General features: G+C 52.2%; 1 protein-coding gene across 17 annotated transcripts in view; it reads right to left on the minus strand.

The window, feature by feature from the left end:
- The window catches only part of CACNA1E (calcium voltage-gated channel subunit alpha1 E), a 129,576-nt gene that overhangs the window by 40,566 nt on the left and 66,840 nt on the right, over positions 1 to 22,170 (minus strand). For all 17 annotated transcript variants that reach the window (XM_085068560.1, XM_085068559.1, XM_085068557.1 and 14 more), the window contains 11 exons: positions 17,579 to 17,682; positions 6,217 to 6,332; positions 5,196 to 5,249; positions 4,724 to 4,849; positions 4,257 to 4,466; positions 2,819 to 2,931; positions 2,467 to 2,579; positions 2,201 to 2,332; positions 1,791 to 1,863; positions 1,291 to 1,408; positions 916 to 983 (listed from right to left, as the gene is read on the minus strand). In XM_085068560.1, the coding sequence (XP_084924686.1) occupies positions 916 to 983; positions 1,291 to 1,408; positions 1,791 to 1,863; positions 2,201 to 2,332; positions 2,467 to 2,579; positions 2,819 to 2,931; positions 4,257 to 4,466; positions 4,724 to 4,849; positions 5,196 to 5,249; positions 6,217 to 6,332; positions 17,579 to 17,682 (1,227 nt within the window). The remainder of the gene's footprint in view (positions 1 to 915; positions 984 to 1,290; positions 1,409 to 1,790; positions 1,864 to 2,200; positions 2,333 to 2,466; positions 2,580 to 2,818; positions 2,932 to 4,256; positions 4,467 to 4,723; positions 4,850 to 5,195; positions 5,250 to 6,216; positions 6,333 to 17,578; positions 17,683 to 22,170) is intronic.

Consider the following 22,170-nt stretch of genomic DNA (forward strand, 5'->3'; position numbering starts at 1 on the left):
CTTCTTCACAGCCACAGGGGCTAGACAGGCATCCCCCCAACGGAGTGGGAGGTAAGGCATCCATGAATGACCCCGGCGGAGACCGGATTGCTTTAATGAGTATGGTTGTGTCTCCGGAGCAAAGAATGTCATTAGGAGTCATTAGCGAGCATTCAGCCTTTTCAAAAACTCAGCGCTCTCTTAATTGATGCTGCCTGTATCCGTGGGTCTCTCCCATCCCTCGCACCCCAGCGGCAGCTGGCGCTCCCTGGAAGTGCCATCTGCACCCACCGAGGGAGGACAGGGACCCCTGCAAAAACCCCTCAGGCAAACCAGCACCATGCCCCGTTTCAGGTCAGATTTACACCAGTGTGGAAGCCTCCCAGCGAGCCCCAGGGACATGAGTAATACCATGGGCTCCACAAAAATCCGGGTACCACAGAATCACTGGTCTGCTCCAAAGAGCAGCAACGACCCTCACAGCTTTCTCCTACTCAGTGTTATCCAGATGGTGCCCCAACAATTTAGCATTTCCCAAATATTTCCCAGCATGGTCTTAAAAGCAGCTAAGCCCAATAACCTTCTTAAGCACCAGCCTAAATTGCATCCTAAATCACATCCACTGCCCTGTAGGCAGATGGGGAATTAATACTGACACCACTGGAAAATGCTTCCCACTCCACATCTCCAGAGTGCTCAGGCAGATAACAGTCCTCGTGTCAGATCCTGCCCAACAGATGAGGGTTATCTCGATCTGACCAATGGCAAATGAAACTGAGGAGTTTAAATGGAGAAACAGTTAAAGCCATCCTTGAAGTGTGAGTGTGGGAGTTCCTGGAAAGACCAGCAGGTTTAAACATTTTCCTAAATCAAAGCCTTAATGGCTTTGCCCTCACTCTGTCCATGAGAGAAGGAAAAGGAGCAGCAGGAATGTACCTTGGTGAGCTCCTGAGCATTGGCCAGGTTGTCCACGGCAATGGCCAAGAAGACATTCAGCAGAGTATCTGAGAGCAGCTAAGGATGCACAAGCCGTGTGTTAAGGACATGTGTATCTGCAGCTCCCAAGGGAGGGTGGCCTTGACGGCTCCTCACCAGCTCAGCCAAAGGCACAAACTCCTCACCCACCCCACAGAAACAGCCCTCAGTGCACCTCCACACAGCCCCTTCTCTGCCTTTGGGATACCAAGTGCTGCCACATGCGTGTGGTGGGTCTCCCTCAGTTGGGAGGGGAGGAAGGAGCAGCAGGTGGGGAGGGGGATGCCCCCAGAGATGGGGATGTCACCCTTAAAAGCACAGCAGCCCGGTGGATACAGTTTCCAAACAAGGTGAGGACGATGAAGTAGATGGAGGACCACATCCCTGAGCGGACGCCTCCCTGGGAGCGGATGCCGTTGTACATCACCTCGTTCCAGTCCTCGCCTGTCAGGATCTGAGGGAAAACAAGGCAGCAGCTCTGTCACCTGCACCTTCCCATCACCTGGACAGCCCTCTGGATCTATCCCACCAAGTACGGAGACCCTGTGCAGTGGATAACCCAGCTCGGCAGCTGCAGCACCTGAGGGAGATCCCATTGGACACTGCTGAGGATTTAAAGTCGCCTCAGAAGAATTTTGGAACTCTTCATCTTCTGTAACAGAGTTGGAAGAGTTTCCATCTCTTTCCATCCACTTTGTCATGCAGGAGAGGGAGGAAGTGAGTTCAACCTGACAGCTGACAGAGGGGAATTTGTGTGGTGTAAAGAGCCCCTCCCAGCCATGGGGGAGGGAGCAGGCTGTCCCAAGTCCCTTTGGTTGTGTCTCTCCAGCTCCTACCTGGAACACTGTCATGATGGCTGCAGGGAACGTGTCAAAGTTGGCTGATGGAGTCCCATCCATGAAGTTAAACCTGGAAGGGGAACCAGGTGAACATAAACAGGATGAAATACCAAGGTCACCGAACTCCTGACTGCTGTGCTATCAGGTCTCTTGTGTTTAGGAGGACTTTTCCCCACTCCAAAAAAGGTCTCCTGAGCATTTGGTGCCAGAACCCAGAAGGTCTCCTAGCTAGAAGGACCCACACAGCCCAAAGGCACCCCTCAAGCAGGGATTTTGGTGTGGGAGAAGTACCACTCTGAGGAGCAAACTAAGAGGGAAGGCTACAGTTTGCTGGGCCTCTAAAGAGGGTGTCATCACTGGGCTTTAACACTGAGAAATTCCTGTTCCTCAGCCTTGAAACGACCTACCTGCCTCCAAACAGCTGCATTCCCAACAGCGCAAAGACTACAATGAAGAGGAAGAGGAGGAAGAGCAGACTGATAATAGATTTCATGGAGCTCATCAGCGAGACCACCAAATTCCTCAGGGATGCCCAGTACCTGGAAAACAAAGACATTGCTGGAGTACTGGCAGTGATGCTGACACCATCAGCAGGAGAGCAGGAGTGACTGGATCTAGGCTGCAGCCACAGTCCAAGACAGAGGATGACAGGCAATGAGAGTTGGGTACGCACTTAGTTATTTTAAATATCCGCAGGAGACGAAGGGCTCGTAGGACACTGATCCCAAAAGAGGTTCCTGGTCTGAATATAGCCCAAACCACCTCGAAGATGCTTCCCACTGTGACCTGAGAAGCAGACATAGCCATGAGTCAATGACAGGCTCAGGATAGGAGCAGGAAAAGGTAACATCCCTGAAGATGAGGCACTCACCACCCTTTCCCAGACCTGTTATCTCAGGCTGTCCTGGCAGAAAGGGCTCCCTGCCCTCTGTGAGGGTCATCCCGTTCTCCCCCTCGGTGCCTTGCATTGCAGACCCCTGCCAAGCATCTCCCCCCACACCCACAGCATCCCTGGGGCAGCTCACCCCACAGTCGAAGCAGTTGAAGGAAGAATGGAAGTAAAGGCGTGGCCCCATCCCATACATCTTTAAGGACATCTCCAGAAGGAAGAGCCCAAGAAACAGGAACTCTGCATAGTCTGAAAGACAAAACACAAACGTGCCACCCTTGGGATGCCAAGCTGTGTGGGGCATCCTGCATGCACCCACCAGTTGACCATACAGCACACCACTAAGATGGGACAAGTCAAGGAACATGCTGCATCCCCAAGCTCTCCGGGTTTGGGATGAGGGAATCTTATCTGTGAGGAGCTAAACTGTATGTAGCAGAGCATCAAGCCCAGGAGTTAATAGGTCAGGGTAGATGCACTAGTGTCCCAAGGGTTTCAGAGGATCAGAGATGGCCAGTACAGAGCACAGCAGCTCTTCGGCATGAAACCACAGGGGTTGAGGAGCCTGAAAAGGCATCAACCACACGACACGGTAGGGGAATATTATCAACCTAGATTAAAATCATTGCATGGCTGGAACTTGGCCAGGGAAACAGAGCTGAACAGCCAAGAGCCAGTGAAAAGCCTCTCCAGCTATTTCATGAACATTTAGCAGGCAAGAGCCTGGCTCTTCACCTTGCCCAGAAGATGCTTCTCACCACGACCAGCTGCCATACCACACCGTCCGTGCTGGGAGCCCGGCAGGCCTGAGCCTACTATTGCAGATTTGGGTAGAGCCAGGGCTTGACAGGGACATTTTCAAGGTGAGTAAGAATAACACAGCTGAGAAAGCAGCGCTGTCCCCACTGCAGCAGCTCAGGAGTGACACATGTGGGGCTGACCACACTGCTCTGCAGTAGCCCACGTTACAGAGGACTGTGGTGCTTCTGAGACCTGACCTTGTGCCCTGGCCCATGGTGGGCTCAGGGAGGCTCCAGTAACCCATTTCAAGCCTGGGAATCCCTCGCCATGCTCTGCACAAAGATTTTAACCAGGGTGTTCTGTCATGACCAGTCCTACCCCTGCAAATTCATGCCTTTCCAGCAATGGCTTGTGTGCATTCAAAGGTGTTTCTCCAGCAAGCTTTCCATCATCACTGCTCACAATTTTGGGATAAATCCTACTGAGACTGGCAGTCTGTGTCTCTCTCATGACAAACACATCAGACCTGAAGGACTTGAAGCCAGCACAACTCCTCCATGTTTGCTCACACAGGGCTGAGACAGCTCTCAGTGGCCACGGGGCCATGGACAAAGCTGAATTAAATATCTGTACGTGGTCATTTGTTATCAGCAGTGAATGGAGCTGAGGTTATTCCCCACCCATCTCCACAGCAGCATGACTGTGGTGGGACTCATCCCTATGTGCCTTGAGGCAAGGAGTGAGGGTGTGCTGCAGCCTCCAGCCACTGGAGAAAAGAAGGTTTTTCCTGCCCGGGCAGAGCTCTCCCACCTACAGCAAGCCCAGGGACTCACAGAGGAAGTGGGTGAGCCAGGCTGGCTGGTTGTGATGGACGATGGCCACGCAGGCAGTGTTGAGAGCCACCAGGCTCAGGACGATCCAGTAGAAGACCTGGGATTTCACCATGTGGCGAACAGAGATGCGCAGCAGCCTCTCCTTGTGCCGTAAGTAGGATGCGCTGTCCATCCTGGCACCTTTGAGGCCAGACTCACTTGAGGGGTTACCTAAAGGTAAAGAAGAGCAACAAGGAGCTGGATGCTCCAGCCTCTCCTGCAACACGAGATAGGACAGATAGCTCATGGACATTATTCTTATGGGGCACAGCTTATCCAGAGAGTTTTTATGTGGCACAGGGGGCAGCAGCAGGTTTGCTGTAAACCAGCTGAGAGGGCTGGTCTGGGACCATTTCCATGTCATGGGTGTGACTCTGGGAACTCAGCTGGCAGAGATCTGGGGGAAGCAAGCTGCAGACTGCACTGACCCAAGGTTGGATTAAGACGTCTTCTCTGCGCCAGCCTCCGCTCGCCCACAGATGAGATGTCCACACAGTGCTCGTCACCCGACATGGCATCTGTCCGGTTCCGCTTGATGGTGGCTCGCCTGAGCACTGGCAAGGCAAGAGGAATGGGTGTTGGAGTCTCAGTGGCCCAACTCTGTCAGTAGCCAGCCCATTGGAGCAGGACCTGGTGATCAGCACTCAGGTCTGGTAACTGGATGGAGAGACCCAGGTGATCCCAGCCCAAAGCTCGGTGATCCCCTTGTGTGGGATCAGACACCTCCCAGCCTCCACGTTCTCTCAGGGGTTATGCTGCCAGTCCACCTCCTCTCACCCCTCTCCTGGGCTCCCACTGGGGCCTTCCCAGACCTCTCATCACAGCTGGAGGGTCTCAGCCTCCAGATCTAGGCAGGCAGAAGGAAGGGCAGGCAGATTTTAAGGGCATTGCTGGTCTTACCGTCTAAGGCTGAGGTCCCCGAATTTTTGTTCTCTTCAGCCAGCATGACTTCCTCTATGCAAAACACACAGTTCAGCATCAGGAGATAAGGCACTGTCAGATGTCACTGCCTCGTACCTAAGAACTTTCCCCAACCCAGAGGCTGTCTCTAGATTGCAAACTCTTATCAAATATTGGTTAAGGGCCCAAAAGCAAATTCTGGGGGGTGGCAAGTGGCAGCTACCAAACATTGCATCAGAAAGAAAAATTACTTGTAATCAGCCCTTCTCCCTCCACTGTTGTTAAGCCCATTGAAGAAGTTAAACATGGTAGGCAGGTCTGGGGCTCAACAACCCAGCCCAGGGCTAAAGCTGAGTCTGATGCTCAGGGTTCATTTTGAGACACTCATCTCTTGCAAGTCTGAACGCTGGATGAAAGTGTAAATTTTCCCTTCCCAGAGCTGAACGCACTGACCTGATTCCTACGAGGAGCAAGCAAGGACATGGGCTGTGGCATTTTGGGAACCAACACCCATGGGCCATCATGCCTGGTGTCAGGAGGAAGTCTGAAACCTCCATCACCCCCAGCCCAGGTCCAGGAGTCCTGAGGTAGGAACTAGTAAGTGCATCCCCTCCAGACAGCTCCAGGAGGAGATTTTACTGGAAAACCCCTCTCCCTCTTCACTGTTTTTTTTTCCACTGCCCACCACTGCAGGGGACTCCAGCAAAGGCCAGGAGAAAGGAAACCATGGCAGAGCACAGCTGACAGCCGTGTTGCTCACAGCCTCCCCGGAGATGAAGCATGCCTTGTGTGCAGAATGTGACAGTTTCATGCCACAGAACATGAAGTTTTACCACAGGTTGGTGATGTCCTTGCCTGAAGCCTGGTGGGGCCATCACACCAAGCTCACCCAACATCACCATGTGAGCATCTGGGACACTCTGGAGCTCAAGGATTCCTTTCTATCCCCACCACCCCCCACAGCCAGCAGCCTGTGGTGCCCGTTGTCCCCTCAGATGTCCCCCAGGCCCCCATCCTTTACCCGCTTTGTCTATCCATGCCCGGTAGCCGTTGAGCTCCCGCTCGATCTGCTGCTGGCGCCGCAGCTTCATGAAGGCTCGGCGGTTCTCCACGCGCTCTCGCTCTTTGGCAAACTCCCTGGGGAAGGGCAGAAGGGAGGGGTGAGAGCAGGGCCAAGGGGCAGCAGGATGCCCAGGGGGCTGGGGAACCATGGCACAGATTGCTGGGGACATGCACAGCCATCCCTGACCAAAGCATGGCCAGAGATGGGTGAATGATCAGGGAGGTGAAAAGGAGAAATGGATGGATTGCTCAGTCCTACATGCCTCAGCATCCCAGAGGATGTTCCCAGTGCCACCCCACTCCAGAGCTGGCTCAGCTTCTGTGTGTCCCTTCAGGACATAAAAACCGGGCACTGTGAAGAGGCAGTGAGGGGATGGAGGAGGGCACATATTGTCCCCTGCCTTTACTTCCTCCTCTGAATCCTTTTCCTTTCCAGCTTCTCTTCAGAGTATTTTCCCAGGACTTGAGACACCCCTGTTGGTCTCTTCTGGACCTCAGTGTCTCACAAAAGCTGTCCAAGTGTGATGACCAGCACAGAGACTCCCTGTCCCATCCCTGAGCCCCAGCATCTACAGAACTCTAGCCCACCCCCTCAGCCCCATCCCGGTCCCAGGATGATCCAAGGGAAGCTTGATTACATGACACTGTTCTCTCTGCAAGAGGAAGATCTCTCTCTCCAGAGACCAGCAGCAATCTCAGGCCTCAAAAAATAAAAACTCTTCCAAAGAACTGAAAGAGCTGCTCTGTCTGCTGCAGAGAGCGTTCAAGTGCATTACCCCAGCTGAGCTATTACACCCTGATGCTGTGTGGGCTTTTGCATGTGTGTGTGTGTGCATGTGTTTGTGTGAAAAGCCCGGAATGTTCCCTGCATCTCTTGTTTAAGATCCCCAGACAATTCAAGCGTTTCTAATTCCACCCCAGGAAGGTGAAGTTTCCTGCCGCTCTGGCATTAAGCGTCAAATGACTCCCCCTCCAGCACTGGCTTTCAGACTGAAATGAGACTTTCTTCCCAGGGCAGGGAAGGGGGAGAGAACAAAAGGCGAGGAAGAGAAAAGCAGCCTAAGTGAAGGGAAGGAGGGTGGGAGGAGATGGGGGAGAAGGAAGGACCTCCCAAGGACCTCCCCAGCCAACAGTGAAATGCACTTCCAGTGTTGCGCAAAAGCCCTCATTGCTCTAGCTGGAGGAAAGGCAGGAGCATTTTAGCTGTGCTATCATTCCTCGCCAGCCTTGGTCTGAAAATTTGGGATGTCAGGGAATGAGAAGATACCATTTGGAGTCAGAGTTGGAGGGGAAGTTGCCTGTCGTCCTCTGGTTTGGCCCTCTAGTCCTCCCAGGTGCTGAACCTCTGCCCCACAGGCCATAAGCCCATGCCAGCCTTGACAGCACTTTTCCCAACCAGATCAAGTAGATATAGAATCCTAGAACAATCTTGGTTGGAAGGGACCTTAAAGACTATCTCGTTCCTTGCCATGGAAAGGGACACGTGCCACTAGACCAGGCTGCTGAGGCTCCCATCCAACCTGGCCTTGAACACTTCCAGGGATGGAGCAGCCACAGCTTCTCTTGGCAACCTTTGCCAGGACCTCACCACTCTCACAGGAAAGAATTCCTTACATCTGATCTAGCCCTGCTCTCTGGCAGTGGGAAGCCACTCCCCCTTGTCCATTCACTCCATGGCCTTATACAAAGTCCCTCTCCAGCTCTCTTGGAGCTCCTTTAGGCACTGGAAGAAGCTCCAAGGTCTCCCCAGAACCTTCTCCGCTCCAGGCTGAACAGCCCCAACTCTCAGTTTGTCTGCAACTGGGAGCACTCAGGAAGCCTCCCCTGCTTTACATAAGCTGGGAATTTGGCCACTCTGCTGCCTCCTACTTGCTCATCCCTGTCTTCCAGCTCCTGTGCTGAGGCTGGTGTCTGCTTTGGCTGCGTGGCAAGATAAACCATCATCATGTGCCCACAATGGAAGCCACCCAGAAGGACCAGCTGAGCCTCAAGTCACCTTTTCCTGGAGAAGGGACTGGGACCACCTTTTCCAGTGCCCCCCTCATCAAGCAACACTTCCCCCTACCCATCCCTTTTGCTGCTGGAGCACTAATTTGCAGGAAGCTGGTGCCACACACACTCAGGGACAAGGTCCGTGCAGCTGTGGCAGCATCTCCGAGAGAGTCACTTCCCACTCACTTGATCCCTAATGGAGCTTAATTGCTTTTGTCCATTAGAAGGAGGAAGGGGTGGTAGAAAGGGGAGGGGAGAAAAAGAAGTTAATCTCAACTTAATGAATTATTACATTTCAGAGAGACACGTTCCCGAGCAGGGCAGCAGCGGGGGCTGGTGACATCTGAGAGTGGGTAGGCGATGCTGACAGATCAAGGATTGCTCAGAGCCAATTTGCAGCAGCGGGTAGAGATAATACTGTGTGTGAGTGAGAACAGGGCCAGCCATGGTGACTGACAGCCGCTTGGGAAGGCTCCAAGTCACAGGCAGGGCAGCCTTGCATTGCCCAGAGAGCATCGACTGCCTGCCATTGAAGGGCTCTGCTCTCTTGGGGTTTCACTGCCAGGGATGGCCAATTCTGCCCTGCAAAGAGCCCAGGGTGGTGCTGCCCCATGGGGTCCCTGTGAGGGGGCTCAGAGCACCCCAGCAGATTGCAGTCTCCACCAGCAACACCTCTGTTTGTCCCCCTGGGTTTTCTGGCCCCAGATCCTGATGGCTCCAGCACGAAAACATCCACCCGCGACATCTGAGCTCCACAGTGCCAACCCCATGGCATTGCAGCCCTTCTCTGCCCAGCCTCGTGAAGCCAAAGACACTCAGAGAGCTCTAGAGGCAAGTGCTGAAGGCCCTGGTAGGGTTTGGGGACCAGTGTGCCATCTGTCCTGCTGCTCCCAAGGGCACCATTCCTCCACACCCCATGCCCAGCCCATGGGGGCAATGCGAGCAGGTGGTTCACTCCTTCTCTGCCTGCAAATTCTCTTCCACAGCCTTGGCATTCCCCTCAGGTGGCCTGAGAGCATCTCTGCTCCTGGCAGGAGACCCTTGGGGACACCACCGTGCTCAGCCACATTCCTCTGCCCACAGCCACCCTCACACGAGGGAGGTGATGGGTTTTTTGCAATGTTTTGTTCTGCTCCAAGGGCTGGAAAGCCCAGGTGTGGTTTTAATGGGAAAACCACCCACATGGAAGCATCCAGCTTGAAAATGGGTCCCCTTCTTGTAAAACAAAAACAAAAAAAAACCCACACAAGAAAACAGGAAAAAACCCCAAACAACCAACTACAAGAAAACCAGCAACCAGAAACCAGTTAAGAAAAAAAAAGAGTATCACAGATACTGCAATCCACTTTTCTACTTTTTAGCAATCTTTGAGTCCAAATAAGGTATATAGTGCTGGTCACATCAATATTGTGACCTCTGTGCTTTGAAACAACAAAACATCTATCTTCAAACCCATCAATCCATCACTTTTTGCCTCTATTAAAGATGCTTCCAGCAAACCAGTCACCAAATTGTTCTTAAAACAACTCGAGGGAGCAGAAAGGATAGGATGGAAAGCAGAGAAATACTGGATTACACTGCTGAGGATGCTGAAGTGCTGAGGATGAGGCAGCAGCATCACACTGCCATGAAAAGAACCCAAATATAATGGGATGCATAACAAGAGAGACCATCTGTAAGACATCAGGTAACACTACTGCTCTCCTCGGGTCTCAGCTCATGGCTTCACATCAGGTTTGAGCACCACAATCTGAGGAAAAACTGCCTCTGAGACTCCAGGAGGGTGTCAGAGAAGGTTATGGGACAGAACTGACAACAGACGGTGTGGCAAACACAGCTGAGACAGTTGCAAACCAGGGGGATCAGATGGTATTTACCCAAGAGGTGTAAAGGAACTGAAGTGAGAGTGTTGAACTGACTGCACAGTCTGTAACCTGGAGCCTCAACTCAAACAGACGGTGACAGGCAGGCAGAACTGGCACTGCTGACTGGGATTATTGCACCGAACCCACGGCAGAGGCAGGAGCAGCGTGTCCAAAGTGTACAAGAACCTCTGCAGGGGGAAGGTGCATTTCACAGGCCTGTTTTGAAGGAGACAACAAGTTTTTTGACGAGGGTAATTGTTTGATTTAAGTTCACTTGATCTGCCAAAGTCAGAGAAGATTCAAGGCCAGGCCGGATGGGACTCTGAGCAACCTGGTCTAGTTGAAGATATCCCTGCTTACTGCAGGGAGTTAGACCAGATGGCTTTTAAAGGTCCCTTCCAACCCAAGCCATTCTATGACTCTTTAACGAAGCTGTGTTGTCTCTGTGAAGCACTGACTGGCGAAAAGAAAGGAAACAAAAAAAAATGACAAACAGAAACACCGTGTTTCTTGTATTCCCTGTCCATGAGCTTTGATCATGCCCGTGTACTTGGGCGGGAGTTCTGTGTCACCGCGGTGTGACAAACCTGCAGTGGGAGCACACAGCTGACGCTGCTAAAGAGAGCACATTTATAGAGCGCTGGCAGTCACACGAGCTGGGGAAGGAAAAGCTGACAAGCTGTTGGTGACATGGAATGGTAAAACGGGAGAGAGCTGGGAGATACCAGCCCTGAGATTACCCATTACATCACTGTCCCAGTTAAGAAGGGGCAGATGCTGATGGGTACCTTCTACCCTGCAGAAAGCTTGTGATTGTCCACCTGGATTTCTCCAAGTGTGGTTGATGATACCAAACTGAGTGGGGAAGTGGACACTTCAGAAGGGAGAACAACCCTTCAGGAAGACCTGGACAGGCTGAAAGAGGGGCTAACAAGAACCTAATGAAGACAAGCTGTGGCTGCTCCATCCCTGGAAGCGTTCAAGGCCAGGCTGGATGGGGCTTGGAACAACCTGGTCTAGTGGAAAGTGCCTCTGTCCACAGCACGAGGGTTGGAATGAGATGAACTTCACTAGGTCTCTTGCAACCCAAGCCATTCTATGATTCGAGAGTAAGGTCTTGGACATGGGAAAACAAAATCCAGGAAGCACAAGCCAGGATCTACCCAGCTGGGGAGCAGCTCCCTGGAAAGGGACCTGCAGGTCCTGGGGACAAGTTCAGGATGAGTGAGCAGTGTGCTACTGCAGCAAAGAAAGCCAACAGGGTGCTGGGCTGCATCAATGAGGGCATCACCAGGAAAGAAGACAGCCCCCAACATTCTAGCTGTAGACTCTCATTCTCAACATCTTTCCAAAGATAACACCCCCAAGGTTTGTATTGCTGTCCCCACTGCCCAGAGAACTCTGTTTGACTGCAATGCTGCACCAAAGGCAGCAGCACCAGCACGCTCAGCCCACGCTGCAAGGAAGCTGCAGAAGGGTGGCAGAGGGTCTGGCAGCCCCAGCAGTGAGGAGCAGAGATGGAAGCTTGAGATTGTGTTTCACTCTTATCAGGCAGGGCTGGCATGAGCAGCACAGCTTCACTGCTTCAAGAGCCCCGGGCTTTGTTCACAATCACTCCCACTGGCTCATGCAGTGCTGGGAAAATGTCACTCCTCCCCTTCTCTCCTATGCTCCAGTTTTTATCCTCTGTAAGCAGAGAACATCTTTATAGTCTCCTTTTGCGTGCAACAGCAATCTGCAGATGAAAGGTGTGTGGTCAGTACTGCAGGTGAGATATAGTATGGAAAAAAAAAAACCACACCAATTTTCCACCTATCATCACATTAACTTCCCAGGAGCTTCTAACGCTCCAACAGACACCTTCTACACATGGATACAATGAAGTCAGAATCAGCCATCAATGGTGAAACCTGCACTGCTACTGCTCGATGTGTCACTCTGCCACTGCAAAACAAACAAACAGCAGCCTACAGTGCTCAGAGAAATCGGATAACACCACAGGAGTCCCGGCAGCTTCACCCAACAGCAGTGCCCAGCATGCCCTTGCCAGGGTGGAGCTGCTCCTGGAGGAACTGAGCATCTCCAAAATTATCCACCAACTCAAATCGCTGCCGCCACGGCCACGCGATTGCTGCCATCAGCCAGGAGGACAGAAATTACAATAATCTGGAACAAACAACTCCAAAAGCAATCTGTAAGCAAGCGCTATCTGCTGAGTGCTTTGTCGAGAGGATCAAAACAGAGCCTTTTCACCCACAGCCCGCAGACCACAGGCAGTCCACGGAGCAGATTTGCAAGGAGGCACGAATAAGAGCAATTTTGAAGCAGCGGAGACATGCTGGCAAATAATTTGCCAGGAGAAATCAAAGGGGAAAGTCAGCGAGTCATCTTTTTGTTGTGGACTTTTTTTTCCTTCTCACCCAGCTGGCTGTAAGAGGAGTCATTATTCGCTGTAACAGCAGAGGATCCAGTGCAGAAGCCACGCACGCCTCTTGTCAGGCAGCTTGTTTGCGCAGGGCTTGGAGCCCTCGGCAGAAAGGTGGCCCAGCAGAGCACGGCAGAGAGGCACTCGTTGAATATGGATGCCCACCTGCCTGCTGAATAGAGATGAAGGTCTCCAGGGCTCCTTTGCTTGGCCTGTGTTCAAAGAGCTTCCCCAGAACAGGGTGATGAGCGCAGACGCTGCTCGTGCAGCCCGTGGTGGTGCTGGGGGACCTGGCAGGGACATCACAGCCCCCTCCTCGTGACACCCACACCTCCATCCAAAAGGGGGTCCAACCACTGAGTTCCCAAGCACAGCACAAGTGCAGACATTTCACATCTCATCCAAGTCATGCCTTGAGATCCCACAACCATTCCAGGAAAAAGCCAACTGATGCTTCCAAGCTATCGCGCTTCCAACTCTGCATTTCTTGGGTGCGGAATCACAGACTCATTCAGGTTGGAAAAACCCTCTAAGATCCTTAGATCCAGCTATTAACCCAACAGCACCATGTTCACCACTCAACCATGTCCCAAAGTGCCATATCCACACATTTTTCAATGCTTCCAGGGATGGTGATTCCTCTACTTCCCTGGGCAGCCTGGTCCAATGCTTCACCATTCTTACAGCAAAAAATTTTGTTTGTTGACATCTTGATTGATATCATGATCTCCCCACAAGACTTCCTGCACTGTGATGTGTCCCCCACTTCCCTCTCTGTGAATCTTTGAGACATTAATTCTCTTCCCAGTCTTTTTGGCTTCAAAGCACCAGATCCTGCTCAACTGTGTGGGGCCCAGGTTTTTGTGTGGAGCCAGCAAAAAGAACCCTCTCTCCATTGAAAATGTACACTTGGTCCCTCAACACCCTTATTATTAATTGCTATAAAACTTAATTTTATTCATCGTTTGTTATGCATCTGAATTGGATGGGGAAAAAAATTCAAATTAACTGAAGTGAAAAGATTTCAGAAGATGGTAGAGAAGGCTCCTGAAGGAACCGAAGAAAACTCTCTGGAGACTGGGAACGCAGTGCTAACCCAACCTGAAAGAAAGATCTTAAGACAAAGAAATCTTGCCAAATTGATCCTTTAATTATAACATTAGTCGTTTCTTTCAAAGGCTTAGTGTAAGAGCTGGGGGTGGGGGGCAGAAAAGACTTAAAGGGAGAAAAGACTTAACATCACCAGGATGAGTGGAAGCAATTAGGAGGATTTAAATTACTCTCTTGTTTGGTGCAAGGCAGACGGATTTCATTTCTCTTGCCATTGTGCTCAACTTCTTCTCTGCCATCAGCTTCCAGAGGTCTTCTCCTTGGCTGGCCCAAGGTCTTCCCAGGCTGGCCCCAGTTGTCCCAGGTCAGGCAGCATCCCTTTCCACTCTGCACCCACTCAGCTACTGCTGCAGACCAGAAATACCAGTGATTATAACAGCTCTGCCACCCTGGAACAGGGCTGGATGTACAAGACTAGATATGGGAATGGAGTCTCCCAGCCCTCAACAGGAAGAAGATGCTGCAACGAATGGAGGAGGGTGATTGCAAACCAAATTTTTTCTGCAGAGGCTGTGGAAAGGGAGGTGGGAAAGAGTCAAAACGCAGCCTGTTTGGTACTGGAAGCTCTGCATGAGTCCTCAGGAAGCTCTGCATGAGTCCTCAGTGCTACACCTCCGAGCACGGCTTATTTTTTATCTTCACTCTTTCATCTTCTGGCTCCCAGTGACAAGCTAGACACCAGCCATCTTCTTGCTAGGAAGAGCAGGCAGAGCCTCTGCAGTGACGAGGACAGGACCAGTCCTGGTAGCTGTGGTCACTCCTGGGGTGGCACTAGTGCCACTGGCAGCAGGGACAGGGCAGCGTGGCTCTCGTCGGGGCTCTGCTGCTGTGGAGAGAGAGGCCAAACACACATCTCCTAACTGTTTTATGTGAGAAACAGCTGAGGGAAAAAAAAAACCAAAACCCAACAATTTCACAAAAAAAAGGGAGAGCAGATCTTTGCAAATCTCCAGCAAATGCAACTTCTCAGGCCACCAGGCAGCCTCAGGTAGAAAACAGCATTTCAGTGGATGCTCCTTCCTTGTCCACTCCCACTGACTCTTCTGCCAGGATTATCTCAGCAGCTCATGTAGCTTTAAAAGCTAAGCAGTCAAATCTCCTTGGGCTCCATACCTGCTCCCAAAGAGGAACAGGGCCAATTTTTTTTTAAATCTTTTCCTGCTTTCGGTCAGAATTAATTGAGCCATAATTGCACCCATAGAGGGGGAAAGTTAATAGACACACTAATAAATTCCAAAGCCACAGCAGAACTGGCTCTCCAAGCCCCTGCCTGGAGCAGCTCCATCTCCTCTTAATAGAGTTGCCTGCGACTCCATGCATGTGTGCCTGTTCGTATTTAGGGAGAAAAACTGAGGAGCCTCGCTAGGATGAAAATCATTTCTTTTCCTCTCCCACATACTTTGTGCTTAAGGAGCAGATGGATCCAGGCTGTTTACATCACAGAGGTCATGGCTCAGCTTAACAGTTGGGGAACTGACTGTTGGGAGAGATGCTCATCGCAACCAGAAGATTGCTAAATCTGGGCTCCGGCAAACTTCTGCTGGTGGCAAATGAAACACACAAATGTCCTCCTGCAGCCTCTTTGCATTTGGGACCCACCCTGGGTGTTCAGCTGTTTCCCCAAAGGGAGCTGCTCCCAACACTAGGTGAGGGCAGAGGCAGCTCGGCAGCAGCTCCTGAGCGTGAACTTGGAGGAGAATTCTGGAAATCCCAAGTGGACCTTGTTATCCAACCATGCAGATGGTGCAGTTTGCATGTAACGTGGGGCCAGGTTTCTGCAAGGAGGCTCCCAGGGCTCACTGCTGTGTCCCACGTTAACACAGTGGCCATGATTTCGGCTTGTCTCCTCCCAGAGCAGTGGTGTGACCACCAGTGAAACAATTCCTTGCAGTGGAGGTGTTTCCATGGAGCTCATTCCCAGAATGACCACCTCCTCTCGGTTCAGCACAGCTGAAGGACATGCAGGGGTATCCAGCCAGGCCCTGCCTGTTCATCCAGCTCAGAGCTATGCAATGGAAAGGTCACCCCTCCCATCCCCAGCAGAGCCAAGTACTCTCTTCCAGCACAAGAGGACTGCAGAGAGTGCTAGAAACAAGAAGAGCTCAGCAAACAGAGCAAAGAACAAAACCCTTTTCGCTGCTCTCAAGGACACACATTTTTTGTGTGCAGAAGTATCTTCTCCTGCTTTAGGTGCTAACCCTCCACAGCTCCAGCAGCAGCTTTGGATGATTCACCCCCGCCAAGGTGCTGCATCTGCTGAGCCACAGAGGGTGTGGCAGTGTCCAGGCAGGAGGACACACACGGTGGCCTTGCCATGGAGGGGCAGAGCCCAGCTGGCCACCTGCACTCACCTCGCCCAGCCCTCCGGGGAGCTGAGCAGTCCTGCTTTTCCCTGGGTATCTGGCACGCCACGAGAGCATCTCCATTGCCAATTAGGCCACCCACCCACTTGCATCCTTCCCCAATACAAACCCTATTAAGCAATAAACAAACAGTTGAAATGCCAGCCGGTGCCTGGGAAGAGTCCTAGACAACTGCAAACAAGTCAGTGGGCCTGGAAACAGCTGCCTCGGACAGTCCTGGTGCAGGGAAGTGCCAAGATGGATGAAGCTGTGACCAGGCATTCCATCACTCCTCCTGTGGCCCTCTGGCCAATGTCTGGGATCAACCTTGGCTGCTTTCAGCATCACCCCAGCACCAAAAGTCAACACAACACACTACACTGACACAATTCAACATTGTAATAAGGGGCTTTTCCCAGATGACGAGCCCCAAGCTTCCTAACTTTCCTTCTCTAAGAAGGAAAGCCTACAAAAGCCTTCCTAGGCTTTTTGTAGGAGAGCTTCTGCTTGGCACAGAGATGCAGATGGACTTTGCCAAAATGGCCAAGCTGGATGTAGCATGAGAAATACAAATTCCACTCAACACTGCTTGGAGATCTTCATCCCCTGTAAGAATTCCCTTTCTGCAAGGCAATGTGAAGCACTTCCTGCAGCCTGTCCCAGAGCCCCTGGACTCAGTCAAACCCCAGAATGAGTACTGGGAAAATTCAACCCATCAACAGACCCCAAAGAAGCCCAGCCTGCCACTCCAGAAACTCCTGAAACCACCACCATTACACTTGAACTCTCAGGAACACTAAGCACAGGGACAGAGATGACCAGGGCCGTTTTCCACCTTGGCCCTTGCATTTAAGGGCTTTTCATCTGGCCAAACCAGTGCTATAATGACTTTTGGGTTTTGCCATGATGGGTAATTAGCTAAAAACTGACCTGCTTCAGCCAGAAGAGAGGAGCCCACATATCCCCCAGTGCAGGAGGGTGCAACCACAGTTCATTGTCATGGAGACAAGAAGAGCTTTTGTCTCCAAACCCAGCTTGATGGCTTGGATTAAAACCACCTTTCCCCTGGGAAGTGCAGAACAGGGACAGTTGCATTGTCCCTCTTCCTTGGCTTGTCCACATGCACCCCAAGCACCCCTATCCTCACCAGAGTGCATCCCCCTCAGAGCTGGGCACATCCTCCTGGTCACAGTACAGAGGTGCCCTGTATTGCTCCCCAAACCCATTCCAACCCACACACAGCCCATCACAGCACCTTGGACTCAAACACATTTTCACAGACCCCCCCATGTCTCTCCCCTCTTGCAGATCCCAAGCAGCCAGAAGATCTCCACTGACCATTTCTCCCAAGTGACCAAAATCACCAGATGTTCAAGGTGAAATAACAGTAATAATAAATATCTTCAAGACTGTCCCTTTCCCAGCTCCTCAGGGAGAAAAGGAACAAGCACAACCAGGGAGCAATCCCTTGCTGTGGAGCAGGCAGTTATGGAGGACACGGAGTGACACAGCAACACTGGGACCAACCTTGGGTCTCAGAAATGTGTGACAGGCACAGCTCGGAGGGAATGACCACATCTCGCTTACCCTGACAGCACTCCCAGGACAAGGTTGAGGACAAAGAAGGATCCAATGATGATGAGGGGGATGAAGTACAGCCAGTTCCAGGTGGCTCCTAAGGCATCATTGGTCTGGAGGGGAAAGAAAAAAAACACATGGTGACGTTACCTTCAACACCAGCAACGGGGCAGAGGGAGGGTGTGTTAACTTCAGCGCTCCAGGCTCACCAAACCAGGCTCCTCAGGGGGACTTGGCCATGCCTGCCAAGCCTTGACGAGCACTCTACACCCCACCAGAAGAGCCCTGCCCCAGCCACAATCTCCAGAGTCTCCAGCCCTCATCAGGCAGGACTGCTCTCTGTCTCCTCCGACCGTCTCTGCAGAGACTGTAAGACAGCTGCAAAGGCTCCTGATGAGCCCTGCTCAATACCTCCAGACATTAATTCACCAGGGGTTTTAATAAAGCAGTGCCCCTCTGTCCCTCCCAGGCCCCATTTGTCCTCTGGTGTCAGGCACGGTGCGCATGACGCCGGGCTGAGGGTGATGCGGCAGAACGTGACTGTCTGGGGGAGGTGGTATCAATCTTCTTGCAATGAAAGACTCTTTCTCTTTTCTCTCTCTTCCCCCCTCTCCCTGTGCTAATTAAGCCCTCATCTTCATCTGAGTCATTGGCACCACGTCTCCTGGTCGGCCAGTGCAGAAGCTGAGATGAGGCTCTGCAATGGGAGAAGCACAATTCCGAGGAAGAAAGAAAGTCACCGTGCTGGAGTCTTCCTCTGGTGGGAATTTCAGTGTCCCCATCACCCCGACACTGAGCCCAAGGCAGGGAGGGTGACAGCAGCACACCCCAGCATGGGCATTGACCACAGCACTGGGACAGTGGAGGGGGCAGAGACCTGCAGAGACCTCAGTGACAAGGAGAACCTGACACACAGCCGCAATAAGGGCTCTGAGGCTGGGAAAGCATCTGGAAGCACTCACTGCCCTCCTCCTTTGGCACTGGGGAAGCCAAACAAATCTCCTCAAGGTCCTCTTCTTTCAAGAGTCCCAGCTCACCTCCAGCCCCTTTCTTTGGGGCTGTGGGAGAAGCAAGCACAGGAAGGAAGGAATGAAAGATGCATGGGAATCCTGGACAGACAATGTTCACCACAAGCCCTCCAGAGACACCCAGGGCACTGTGCTCTGCTCTGACAGCACCATCTCCCATGGCATCAGCCTTCAAGGCATCGTGCAACCCTCAGCCTGAGCTTGGCTGGGCTTCAGCTCCCTGCCAAGATGCCACTGGGTACCTGTCACCCATGTCAGGATTGCTCGCCTTTGAAACTGGCTCCTGCCCAAAACAACAAAGGCTTTCCCCGAGGTCCTTGTCACAGGGAATGCAAAACAGATGAGCTCCTTTCCTACAGGAGAACAAGACAAGAACTGGGCTATCACCACTCTTCCTTTAGCTGTCTCAGCAGGCGAGGGAGGGCAAGATGGGTGTGAGATGCTGCAGCAGAGGGCAGTTTCCCCAGGGTTATCATAGGGTTAACCCCAGGTTTATCAGTGGCTAGGTCACCTCTTCCCTCTCCATTCTGCAGGCACAGCAAAGCTGGTGGCACTGGGGAGCTTTAGCTGGGAATGCTGAGGCAGGGGCTTGGCAGGACCCCAATGGGATGGGCTGACTGTGATCCCAACCTCTATGTGTATTTTAGTACCCAGCTCCCATGGAGGTGAAGGCAAAGGGGATTAGAGAGATTTTTAAGGAGATTTGGGAGGTCACATATCCAGCACCACTTGCACACAGCAGCTGCAGGAGGGGCAGCTGTGGGGCAGAGGAGGGGATGGGGAGCTGTGGCCATGGACCCACATCCTCAAGGACACAGCACTGGCCACAGTGAGCCCAGGGAGGGTCCCAGCCACCCAGGTTGAGGCCAGCAGCCCCAGGAACAGGACTGCCACCAACAGCCACACAGGTCCTCCCAGCTGGTGGCAGCTTTGCTGGGATCCCCCAGCCCCAACATAAAATTTCCCAGTGGACATGCCAATTCTCCCCACAAACCCAGGAACTGGTGATGCCCAGTTAGGATGCAGTGGCTCCAGACTGTCATCTGGTACCTGCTCAGCCACTGGGACTGCCAAAAACTTGCTATCCCCACTGGAAGCCTCCTCAAGCAGATGCCCCAATGGCTGCTGTAATTTCCAGCCTAAATGTATTAGTGGTCATTTTCTATACCACTCCATTCCTTTGCCAGCACTGGCCTCTGGCTGAAATAGCTCTTTTCCTTCCTCATTCCCATCCTGATCTATTTCTAGACAGCAATCACAAGCACCTCCAGCCTCTACTTTGCTGGCCAAAGCGAGGCTCTTCCAGTTCTCTCTAGCCCAACTGGCTCTCCTGCCCTATTTTATCCAGTAGTCCCTTCCCTGCTCTAGTCCAGGCTCAGTCCATCATCTCTGGACACAGGAGACCTGAGTGAACAATTTGATGGGACACACTCCATCCCTGCACGATGCTGCAGAGCCTTTGCAATCCTCCCTCCTCCTTCAGGACACCACTGTCCTACAGTCACCTTATGGTCACCCTGGTGTCACCTTGCTCATCCTCTCCTCCTTCACACCTCTGCTTCCCAGTCAGCAAGACCTGAGCTCCAAGGAGAGATCTTTGCTGCTCCTCAGCAAGCGCTTGGCTTTCCATTTCTCACTGCATCCCACACCTCTTCCTCCAGCCCTCAAATGCCTCCCAGCCTGGGATGGCAGCCTCTGTCCCTCCAGCTCCAGGAAGCCAGAGGATTCTGGAAGCAGGAAAGCCCATGACTCATCCCCAATGACTCCATGAGTTAATGATATTCCCTATGTCCCCCCAGCACCATCCCAGTGCTGCTCACTTCCCTGCCAGCCTCACAGAGCTCCTCATCCCCTTCCCCTCTTCCCTTCTCCATTACCACTTTCCCACAGCAAACCCTTTACTACAAGGAGCAGCTCCACGACGTTTCCAGGCCTCGGATGCCAGGTTAGCCCGGCGTGACCTACCTTTGGCAAACCCATGATTCATTTTCCTCTCTTGCCTCCCAAATCTGTTCCGAAATGGCATGCGATCGAGGTCAGCCTCACAGTCCTATTCCTGCCTGCCTTACTTTTCCTCCCCTCCTCCCCCCGCTTTTAAATATAGGCAGCGCATTCGCTATTCTCCAGTCAGATGGTGCCTCCCCCAACTCGATGGAGCTGTTAAAAATACTTGTTACCAGACCTGCCATTTCATGTGCCAGCTCCCTCCGAGCACGGGGGGGAAGCCATCCCGAGCACCCGGGCTGGTGGGTCTCAGCGTTGGGCTTCTACGTTGGCCATGTCCTCTTTCCCGGTATCCAGCCTTTTGTTGGTTTGTGTTGACCAAAAGCTGGGCTGAAATATCCATCCATGCCCAAATCCCTCCAGATGTCATTTCACTGGGCCTTGCTTCCATTTGCAGAGGTGGGGAATCGCTCACTGCTCCTCCATGAGGTCTGTGTCAACATGACTTTTGGTGACCCTCATAGCACTTCCCGACTTTTTTGGCACCAAGATGTAGTTGTCTTGACTGAGCAGCCTCTTTTCCCATTCCTTTGGGGCATCATTTGTTCTTGATATCCCTCTGCAGGCAGTAGTTCATCACCTTGGTCCACTGTGCCTTCCTATAGGTTTTTTTTGCCCTTGCTGAAGGGACCAGGAGGTCGTTGTTTGCAGAATTCAAGGTAGACACAGGGATTTTAATCCCTAAATTACACTAACTCCTTTAATGAAGAAATTCCTGCTTCCTGCCCTTGCTCCCTGTGCAGCTGACCAGGCCCCATCACTCACCCAAGCCCTTCGGGAAGGGCTTTTTTATATTCCTTTGGGAAATGGAAGAGCTGCTTGATGCCTGATCTTAGCAGCTTCTTCCCTTCCCTTTAGGAGACCTCCTTCTCATCATTCACCCTGCCAGCCTCAATCACCACCCCCAAACTCATCTGTGGCCACCAGACCAAGAACCACCACACTCTTATCTTGGCACAACCCATCCTGCAGCCAGAAAAGCCCTCCGAGCCTAAAAATGACACCACCAGGACATGGGAAGGACCCTCCTGAAGGAACAGGGTTGGCACAATGGGCCTTCACCCAGAGAAAGAGCCCCCACCAGCTCCTTCTTCTCAACCCTCAACACAAGGTTATTCTTTAGGCAGCTCTTGTGGTGTTTGTTTGGTTTTTTGGTGTTTCTTTGGTTTTTTTTCCAAAGGGCAGGAAAAGGCGCAGGAAGCTGCAAAAGCAGGTCTCACTCGGGGGGCCAGCAATCTAAAGAAATCTAAATATATCCTCAAGTTGAATGCACAGCACAAGCGCGCAGCCCACACATCCCCTCCCTCGGGCTGCGGCGCATGGGAACCTTCAGGATTTCTTTGCTATAGGGGAAGGGACGGGGGAAAACCTCAATAAACCCCTCAAACTCAGTCTCTCCCAGCTAAAAATATACAAAGAACAGGTTCTGTCTGTGCAGGGAGCTTTAATGGCCACTCATTGCTCACCAGTTTGGGGAGAGGAACTGGGGGTCTGTGGGCACCCAAATCATTTGGGGAACAGCAGGATGTGGGGAGTCACTGGGTTTCATTCACACAGAGATTCCTAGAA

This window comes from Lichenostomus cassidix, chromosome 8 (genome assembly GCF_008360975.1).
Source record: "Lichenostomus cassidix isolate B80296 chromosome 8, HeHo_3.0, whole genome shotgun sequence".
In the NCBI taxonomy this organism is placed as follows: Eukaryota; Metazoa; Chordata; class Aves; order Passeriformes; family Meliphagidae; genus Lichenostomus; species Lichenostomus cassidix.